Source organism: Ovis canadensis, chromosome 14 (assembly GCF_042477335.2).
Source record: "Ovis canadensis isolate MfBH-ARS-UI-01 breed Bighorn chromosome 14, ARS-UI_OviCan_v2, whole genome shotgun sequence".
Classification (NCBI taxonomy): Eukaryota; Metazoa; Chordata; class Mammalia; order Artiodactyla; family Bovidae; genus Ovis; species Ovis canadensis.
Window position 1 is genome coordinate 28109476 of NC_091258.1, and position 10201 is coordinate 28119676.

A 10201-nucleotide genomic window follows, 5' to 3' on the forward strand; every position below is an offset into this window, starting at 1 on the left:
TCTATTTTATTATGGGTTGCAAATACTGATACTCTCATCATTCTTTCTTCATGTACCAGCTGGAATACTCCTATAAAGAAAAGTCCCAGGAGATTCTAATGTGTTTCTAAAGCTGATTAGAGAGAGAGAAGAGTAGATAGCCTAGCCCTAAGCCCTGGGAGATTACACTCTGAAATTTGAGTATGAGAGGAAGAGCTGGCCAGGCCAAGATTACTAAAAAAGCAAGCCCATCATAAGGCGGTGTCCCAGAAGCTGGGAGGAGAGGATATTAAAAAGATGAGAATTGTCAAATAATTAGAATATGACCAAGAGGTCAAGGCAAGATGAGATCAGAGGAGTGATGACTAGCCATGAGAATATAGGTGACCTTAAGCACAATTTCAATCCTGTAGAAGTAGAGGCGTGAGTGGAAAGCCAGTAAGTACAGACTATATAACTGTCAAAAAGTTGAAAAGGAGGGAGCAGTGAACATGACGCTATCTTTGGATTCATGTTGATGTTTGACACAAAACAACAAAGTTCTATAAAGCAATTATCTTTCAATTAGAAAATAATTTTTTAAAAAAATGAAGCCATTCTTTTAATTCTTATAGTCTCTTCACCCTCTGGAGTCCATCTCTTAAGAACAAAAAAAATACCTGAGCATGCCTTTGTGTGAGTGCGTGCTAAGTCGCTTCAGTTGTGTCCGACTCTGTGACGCTATGGACTGTAGCCTTCCAGGCTCCTCTGTCCATGGGATTCTCCAGGCGAGAATACTGGAGTGGGTGGCCATGCCCGCCTCCAGGGGATCTTCCCGACCCAGGAATCGAATCCACGTCTATTATGTCTCCTGCATTGGCTAGCGGGTTCTTTACCACAAGCACCAGCTGAGAAACCTGAGCATGCCTTTACTCAACCAAAAAACTGCTGGCTCCTTGCTGTCTTCAAAACAAAGTCCAAATTCCTGAGACTGGTGATATTAGATGGACTTACAATCCACTTCTAGAGCACCTGTCTTGCCTCGGAGCCTCTATATGCAAACTTCCAATTTCGCAAGCTCTTTCAAACCCGCTGTGACATGTTGGTCAGACTGTCTTCCACCTTTTCCACCTGGTGAGCTTATATTTGGCCTTCCCTGATGGCTCAGACGGTAAAAGAATCTGCCTCCAAGGCACGAGACCTGGTTTCAACCCCTGGGTCAGGAAGATTCCCTGGAGAACGGAATGGCAACCCACTCCAGTATTCCTGCCTGGAGAATTCTATGGGCAGAGGAGCCTGGCAAGGTACAGTCCCTGAGGCTGCAAAGAGTCGGACAGGACTGAGCGACTAACACACAATCTTATATTTATACTTCATGACCCAGCTCAAAACTGGTCAATCACCTTTCATTCACATCTGCACTTCCACCAGTGTTTATCCTCTCGAGACAGAAACTTGGGAGTCATCCTTGCCTTCTCCCATATCCATTCCACCATCAAGTCTTAGCCATCCTACTTTCTCAATAAGCCTAATCTGTATTTGCTATATCTCCACTCTAGTCCACTCTGTCTCTTAACTGGTCTCTCTACCTGTTCCCCCTCCATTTACTTTCTACACAGCAGCCAGAACGAAACTTTCAAATAAAAAGCTGATCATATTCTCCCTTGATTGAAAACCCTTCACGGGTTTCCCATTGCACTTGAAGACAAAAATGATTCATTGGCTAACAAATCACTGTGTCTTCTGACCCCTGATAACCTCTAAGCTGGTTTCCTAAGTCTCATCGATCACTGTCTACGTTCCAACCAGTCTGGGCTTTTGGCTCCTTAAATTCAGAGCTTCCCAACATGTTTCGTCCTCCACCCTGCCGCAACAACTTTCACCTAGCAAACCCTTCAGACCCAAGTTCCAATACCATTTCCTCAGGTAATAACCATATTACAGAAACCTGAGCTAGTCTTAGAACACTCTGGAATCCCTCAGAGCACTCACTGCAGTTTCCAATCACACACACATCTTTATGTGATTATTTCACCAAGTTTCATCTCCCACATTTAGACTGCCAACTCCCTGGTGATGGCGACTGTGCCTGTTTTGTGCACCACTCAAATCTCATCCTCAACTCAAGACGCAGCACTGAAACACATACTGAATGAAATGAACAAATGAAGACTCTTATAATCTGACCTTTTATTGACAGTGATCAGAATCTGAGCCCTCAAAATGAAGAATAATTTAGCCAGGTTCTCCTTCAAATAATACTAATTCCAGATACTTGTCTTTCTACCAACTTCTATACCCATGAGATTAACTCCCTGATTTCTAATTTCCTAAATGCATCAATTATCCCTTTACTTTCAAATGTCTCAGTTGACAGCTTTTTAAAGTGAGAGAAACATAAGGGAGTTATTTTGGTTCTGGACATAAGCCAGTTCTTTAGATTTATATTGTTTGGCCTAATATTGAATAACTACAGTTGAATGTCCTTGAATACAATTAGAAATCTTCCATGAAGTGTCAGAGATAGGGTGCAAGACACTTTGCTTCTTTGTAGAGTATCAAATTAAGTTCAAGAAAACCAGGTTAACTCACGAATGGTATAGAAACTGGAAATTACTTTTTGAACTACACAACACCAAGCAGCATTATTAACATGACCTTTATATTATCCAGTCTTCCAGTTTATGGAGGAATATAAGTCTACTTTCAAATGGCCAAAAATAAGCCTTCCTTAGTAAATATAAAAAGATGATTCAAAAGAACTATCTGTATCAGGAACTATCTGCCAAAAAAGTTATCTGAAACTAAAGAAAACATGAGGTATGAGTTTCCTTCTCATTTAAGGGACAAGGCATGCACCTGTACAAGAGGAAACCAACTCAGCCAAAAAAGGTTGAAAGGCATGCACACCCCCTCTAAGGATCCCAGAAGTGGCCTGAGAAAACATCTTTAGCTAGACACATCCGTGAAAACATTGTATGTTAGTCTTATCAGTGCACAGGTGATGGTATATCAGTTTCTTTCCTTTCCTTATATTTAAGTGTATCAACTATAGCCTTAGCATCCAGAATTTTTAAGGCAGTTTCCAAACATATACAAACCAAATTAAGAATCCCCTGTCTTTTGTTAATATTTGGGGACACTGAGAAAAGGCTATACAGGAATCCCTAGTACTACTTTTCTCAACTTTTCTGTAAGTCTGAAATTAGCTCAAAATGAAAATTTTAAACATTGAAATCATTCTTTAATTTAAAAAAGATCCCTCTATCTTTGAATATTTTAATAGACGTCTGCAGTGACCAGATTTACAGTTTGAGCTTTAAATCTAGGTATAATACAGACCAGAATTACAGCATTTCATCCAAAGTTTTTGGCCACAAGGTTACTTTTATCAACCTCTATTCCTACCTGACATGCTCAATTGCAAGTGCTGTCTGGTCAAATAATCCAGAATCATCAAACACCACCCACAGCTCCTGCAGGGGCAACCGGTATTCCTTCAGATCAAGGAGTTCTTTCATACACTCCAAAGTAAAAGCGCTCACTTGCGATTCACAGAGGTACGGATCGGCAAGCCTCACCACTGCCTTCAAAGCTGTGAAGTCTACATCTGTGACCTGAAATTTAAAATGTGACTTAACATACACAAATGAAAATTAAGATACATCTAAAACACTATTTACAGCCTGATTTCTTTTTTAAAGCATGAAATGGGAGTGGAGAGCCTTCTTCCATACGTAAGGACAAACAGAACAGACCTGGCTTGTACCCACATGGAGCTGACATTGTAATCAAAGTGACAAATAAGGTGGCAACAAGTATGTGACAAAGAATAAGTAGCAGGGGTGGTGGTCTGGTTTTACTGGAAGGGTTGGGGAAGTCTCTTTTGAGCTGGGATGAAAAGGAAGCAGCTGTTTCAAGAGGAGGAAAGATGAAAAGGCCCTGAGGCAGAGATGAGGTTGGCAGCTGAAGAGCAGAGAAGCAGTTTTTCTTGCTGGAACAAAAGGAAGGAAATGAGGTAGGGGCAGCAGGAGGGGACAAGAGAGGCAAGATCAGGACAGGAAGGGCACTGAAGGAGCTTGGCTTTTACATGTTATCCAACGATGAGAGGCCAGAAAGCCAAAACCAGACCTCTAGTATATGCGATGCATTAGAGGAATGCAGGGGAATGGCACATTTCTCTTCTAAAATAATGATTTTGGCTGCTTTTAGAGAACTGAGGTAGGTTGAGGGGAGGGCGTTACTATCATAATCAACTTAATGGCCTGAACTGCAACCAAAGGTATTAGCATAATCCAAAATTTAAACATCCATGAGCAGCAGCTGCTTGCAAACCACTGCCTCATATACAGTCACTGTAGGATGTGATGTCATTTTCTAAAGGGGCTGCAGATACAAGCTGTACACACACTCCCTGGTTTACCATTTTAGTTTAATGGGGTTTTTTTTTTTTTTGTGGTTCAGTTAACAAACACTGAGAAAAATTCACAGCTCTAAGTAGAGTGCAAATTTAATGTAAAAGGCCCAGCCAGTTGAAAAATAAGACTGTTTTTACTTTCTGCAGTGGAACATAATATCAATAGATTAACTACATACCTACAAATCTGTTAGGCAAAAAATAGGCTAGTTTTAAAATGCCTACTTGGTTTGAGCTACTTTAATGGGCTATAACTAAGAAGATAAAAAATTAATTCAAACCCCACTGACTTTATAAAAAACTAATTCAAACCCCACTGACTTTATAATTAGGCATCTTATTTTTTAAATGGTCTCAAATACCTCCCCCACTTCATAGGTTTCTCGTCCATTTCCCTTTTTTAAAGGACGGTGAAACTTAAACCACCCCAATTCCCTCTTCAGTTGCCTTTAAAATTTGCAGAACACTTCTTACACCACAGCAATTAGGTGTGAAAAGACACACCATTTTCAATCAGCTCATAAATCTTAATTAAAAATAAGCACTTAGGTTACAACAGTTTGAGGGAAAGTGTTTTTAGGTAGAGATAAATGTCTTAACAACAGAATTAAATTTACCTCAACTAGCACCTCAAACACATTAGTGTGCCAGACTGCCCGCCATCCAGATGGTTCAAGGACCTTCTCTAAGAACTCAGCTGTGAATTCTTTTACCTCAGAGGCCTTGCAGTCAGCTACAAACAAATTAAACACAATAAGAATTGAGACAGCGTAAAGCAGAGAGAGGTTAATAAATCCTTGTAAGTCTACTTTCTCAGAACCAGCAATGGCAGTCTGAGGAACTGAGACAATTTACCTGTAAATTAAAAGATAAAAGAAGCAAAAAAAAAGGACCTACTCACCTAAAATGTAATCTTGATAAGCTCTGAATCGCTCATAGAACAAAAGTTGACTTGTCTGGAACATTTCTGGGAAATGAGTTTTTCCTTCTGGCACAAAGCTTTGTAAGCTACTACCTGGTTTAGCATGATCACTGCAATCACTGCATGAATCTTCATTTTCAAACAAACCTAAGAGAGCAAGAAAAACAGTCAGGTGCAACTATCCCAGACACCTCGAATGCCTATCAACCGCTTCTATTTTCATATATTTGCTTAGAAATTTCAAATAAAATATAAACAAGGATTTGGATATAATGCTTTACTTACCTCTATCACTATCAAAAAAAATTTTTTTTTCTAAATTTAAAAGTATCTCAAAACTCAAGTTTTACTTCAGAACAGTTAAGAACTTAAAATCTTCCATGGGTTAGGTTTTTGTTGCTGTTCTGTGAGGCAAAGAAAGAGGGTTGTTTTTTAATTCAGTGGAAATCACCCAAGTTCTCCTTCAGAAGATATAGCTATGATTATTACTAGAGCTATAGAGGAAGAAAAACAATGACAAACCTAGGCAATGTATTAAAAAGCAGATATATTACTTGCCTACAAAGGTCCATATAGTTAAGTGGTTTTTTCAGTAGTCATGTCTGGATGTGAGAGCTGGACAAGAAAAAAGGCTGAGTGCAGAACTGATATCTTGGAACTGCGGCACTTGAGAAGACTCTCGAGAGTCCCTTGGACAGCAAGGAGACCAAACTAGCCGATTCTAAAGGAAATCAACCCTGAATATTCACTGAAGGACTGACGCTGAAGGTGAAGCTCCAGTACTTTGGCCATGTGATGGGAAGAGCCGACTCACTGGAAAACACCCTGATGCTGGGGAAGACTGAAGGCAGGAGAAGGGGATGATGGAGGATGAGACGGTTGGATGGCATCAATGGACATGAGTTTGAGCAAGCTCCGGGAGACGGGGAAAGCCTGGTGTACTGCAGTCCATGAGGTTGCAAAGAGTCAGACACAACTGAGGGACTGAATAACAACAGCAAAGCAACTCATAATGGTCAAATATCCTACAATCATTAAAAAAAAAAATTCCATAAAGCTGTATTAAATGTAGAGGTGGTTTCCGATATATCATCTTAAGACAAATTGAAACTTCCCTTTAATTTCTCCAATATCACCTGTCAATACCACTCAATAAACACGGATATGCACTCTTAATAATGCGTAACATCTATCTCTTTTATACTTTAATAAAACTTTATTACACAAAAGCTCTGAGCGATCAAGCCTCGTCACTGGCCCCAGACTGAATTCTCCTCCAGAGGCCAAGAATCCAGGCGTCTTTTGTGGTTCAGCAGCAACCTTTTATCTTGGGGGCCCGTCGGGGATTCTTTAGGACATGGCAAGGATGCTTGCTCTAGTTCTTTGTTCTCCTAGCGACCATGTTTTCTGCTATAATTTACTAACTCTACAGTGTGCTTGTGTGAATGAATGACATGCCCCACACAAATCAAGTGAGGAGCCCTGTTCTGCAGTTCCACGGTGACCTCATAGGGCTTATGGCAGGGGGTTTATATTGACCTGCCAATGGACTCCCCTGGTAGTTCAGATGGTAAAGCGTCTGCCTACAGTGCAGGAGACCAGGTTCAATCCCTGGGTCAGGAAGATCTCCTGGAGAAGGAAATCGCAACCCACTCCAGTGGGTCATCCATGGAAAATCCCATGGTTGGAGGAGCCTGGTAGGCTACAGTCCATGGGGTCCGTCACAAAGAGTCGAACATGACTGAGTGACTTCACTTTCACTTACTTCACCAAAGCTACTAGGTTTCTCCTCTTTAATTTCAGTGCCTGTGTCTAACGAAAGGATTAGAAAATGCTAATCGAATTAGGTTTGGGCTGTATGTAATTATGTTTCACAAGGCGTGATTGAGCTAGTGGCATACCTAATTCTGTGTAATATGATATTTTTAACAGCAGTCATTTTAAAATGACCACTATAATAAATAAACATGCTGAGGATAGCATTTAGATCAGCTAAGTCCTTTCCAGTGGTTTCAGGAAGGTTATCTGAGACTTTTAGCAGGAGTCTCTTTCTCTTCCCCCATCCCTTATATTTCTCCCTCCTTCCACTTCTTTGCCCCAGTTTAGGGCACCAGAATTATGCGACCCCACAGACTGTAACAGGGAAGAACAAATTTGACTCCATATTGGATCTGTTTCTTATACTTTAATCTTTGTATTCTATTACTTTGATACAAGATTGTTGCCTATAGCCTGAAATAGACAGGATAGCTCATTCTCAAGGCTCTGACCTCTAAAGGTATAACAACTTTTCCCCATTCATATACAGATAAAACGTTGCAGAACAAAGAATAACATTTGCTTTGTTGAAGGTTTAAAGAAACATCATGACTTGCCCTACCCAACAGCTGCAAGAATAAAGGCTTCTGAAACAAAGAAGTGTGCAACAACCAGCCACACCCTCTCCCCTTTCAGTATAAAGGAAAGCTGAATTCTAACTTTGGCAAGATGGTTCTTTGGGACACTAGTCCACAATCCTCTCGGTCTGCTGGCTTTCCAAATAAAGTCACTATTCCTTGTGCCAACAACTCCTCTCTCAATTTATTGGCCTGTGGTGCAGAGAGCAGGAAGTGAGTTTGGACTTGGCAACAAGATAACCAAGGTGTACACTAGGGTTTCCGGCTCACAGACACCAATATACCTGAGCTTCAGAGGACATCAATACCTTATCAAATGTGTGAAAATCTCTCTGAACCTCGGGAAGATGAAAACAGTATGCCAACTTCAATTAAGAGAATAAACTATTTCACACCATCCATCACATAATATAGATATGTTTTTTAAAGAAATAGTACTCCATCTCACACCCATTAGGTGACTATTATCCAAAAAACAATGAGAAGCTACCAAGAAAACAAGTGTTGTTAAAGATGTGGAGAAACAGGAACCCTTGTGAGCTGTTGGTAGGCATGTAAAATGGTATAGCCACTATGGAAAACTTACGGTGATTCTTCAAAAATTTAAAAATAGAATTACCATATTACCCAGCAGTTTGAAGCAGGGTCTCCAAGAGATATTTGTACAGGCATGTTCACAGCTAAAACTATTTAGCTTTAAAAAAGGAAGAGATTTATGATTATGCTGGATGAACATTAGGCGGAGTGAAATAAGCCAGTCAGTCACAGAAAGACAAATACTGTGTAATTCCACTGATATGAGGTACTTAAAAGTAGTCAAAAAAAAAGGGTAGTTGCCAAGGGCTCGGGAGAGGGGCGAATGTGGAGTTATTATTCAACAGGTACAGAGTTTCAGTTTACAAAATGAGAAGAATCATAGTAACAGATGGTACAGAGTTTCAGTGTACAAGATGAAGAGAGTCATAGTAACAGCTGGTGGTGATGGCTACACAACAATGTGAATGTGTTTAATACCACTTAACTGTACACTTAAAACTGGTTAGGTACTCAGTGGCTAACCAACTCCGCCACCCCATGGTCTGTAGCCTGCCAGGCTCCTCTGTCTATATGATTTTTCAGGCAAGAATCCAAGAGTGGGTTGCCATTTCTTATTCCAGATTATCTTCCCAACCCAGGGATTGAATCCATGTCAAAAATGGTTAAGATGGTAAATTTTACGTTATGTGTGTTCAGAGCCGATCTGAAATACTTTTCACACATTACTTCACTTAATCTTCACCACTCAGCAACACTACTACCTGTTTTGCCGATGAGAAAACTGAAGTCACCTGACTGTTGCCAGATCACAAAGAGGGGTGAGTAGTGGAATTAAGTTCCACTTAACGTTTTCTCACTTCTCCAGGACTCTTGCCACTACACAATACAACTGAAAATGTTAAAGTAAAAGCCTGAACCACCTTAAAATATCAGGGGGGAAAAACGGAGTCTCCAAGAAGAGACAGAAAGGACTGAGAATTAGACCTGGGTTCTATTTTTTTACAGTGTCACAAATTGGCTCCCCTTCCTTTGGGCACGTCACCTGCTCTCAACGCTCAGTACTGCTCTCTAGGCCAAGCGTCCAATTTCCTTCGGGAAAGGGGGCAGTGGTACGTGATCTCCTTTGAGATGCAAATAAAAATATGCGTCCACTCTAAACACACAAACTCGCGCACAAGGGCGGGGCAGGGCGGGGTGGAGGGACACCCAGACAGCAACAGTAGGGATCCCCGCCCCGCCCCAGTCCCTCCAGTCTAGAGGAAGCTGAGGCCAGATTGGGCGAGGAGGAGAGGTGTCCTGGGTACCTCCCGATTCGACGTCCAGAGAGTGGGTCGGGGCCTGGCCCAGTCACAGCCGCCACCCAGGCCAGCCAGGTCCGGAAGGCCTGCGCCCCAGGCGCCCTCGGAGAGCCCCAACGCCCCCCGCGCTGCCGACACGGTCTGTCGCAGACGGCAGCTCCTCCCGCACGGCGGGTGCTCACCTTTCTCCAGGCGCTCCAGCTCCTCCTCGGCCGCCCACCCAGGAAGCTCGGGCTCCGGCGCCATCGCTTCCGACCCCAGCCCACCACCCGCCAGCAACCCGTCAGCCATTTCAAATTTCCGCGGGCGGCCTCCCTGCCCAGTAATGTGATGACGCAGCCGCTTCTAATTGGATAGTGGGCCGAGGCCCTGGGACCAATTAAAGGAAGGCTGGGGTGGCCCGGGTGTCGGCACGAGCCCCGCCCCCTTCAGTCTCCACCCACCCTGGAGGGGAGTGTCTGGGCGCTATCTACTGGCCTGGTCGACTGCTGTTGTCGTCCAAGAGCTTGCTCTTTTTGTTTACTGGGGTGAACTTGTATGAAGTTAAATTAGGACATAATTTGGGATAATTTCCAAAAAAATAACAAGCCATACCTGGAGTGGGGTAGAGTGGAAAAGGCACTGGCTTGAGAGTCAAAAAACAGTATTTAGACTTGTTTCTTCCATTATTACC

The 10201-nt window shown here is 42.2% G+C and overlaps 1 protein-coding gene across 1 annotated transcript in view; it reads right to left on the reverse strand.

Annotated features, from left to right (window-relative positions):
* SHCBP1 (SHC binding and spindle associated 1) overlaps nucleotides 1-9949 on the reverse strand; it is a 30615-nt gene extending 20666 nt beyond the window's left edge. The window contains exons 1-4 of the mRNA XM_069552737.1: nucleotides 9711-9949; nucleotides 5277-5444; nucleotides 4993-5108; nucleotides 3367-3575 (exon numbers count right to left, since the gene is read on the reverse strand). Of these exons, the coding sequence (XP_069408838.1) occupies nucleotides 3367-3575; nucleotides 4993-5108; nucleotides 5277-5444; nucleotides 9711-9819 (602 nt within the window). The 5' untranslated portion in view covers nucleotides 9820-9949. The remainder of the gene's footprint in view (nucleotides 1-3366; nucleotides 3576-4992; nucleotides 5109-5276; nucleotides 5445-9710) is intronic.
* Between the last annotated feature and the right edge of the window lie 252 nt (nucleotides 9950-10201).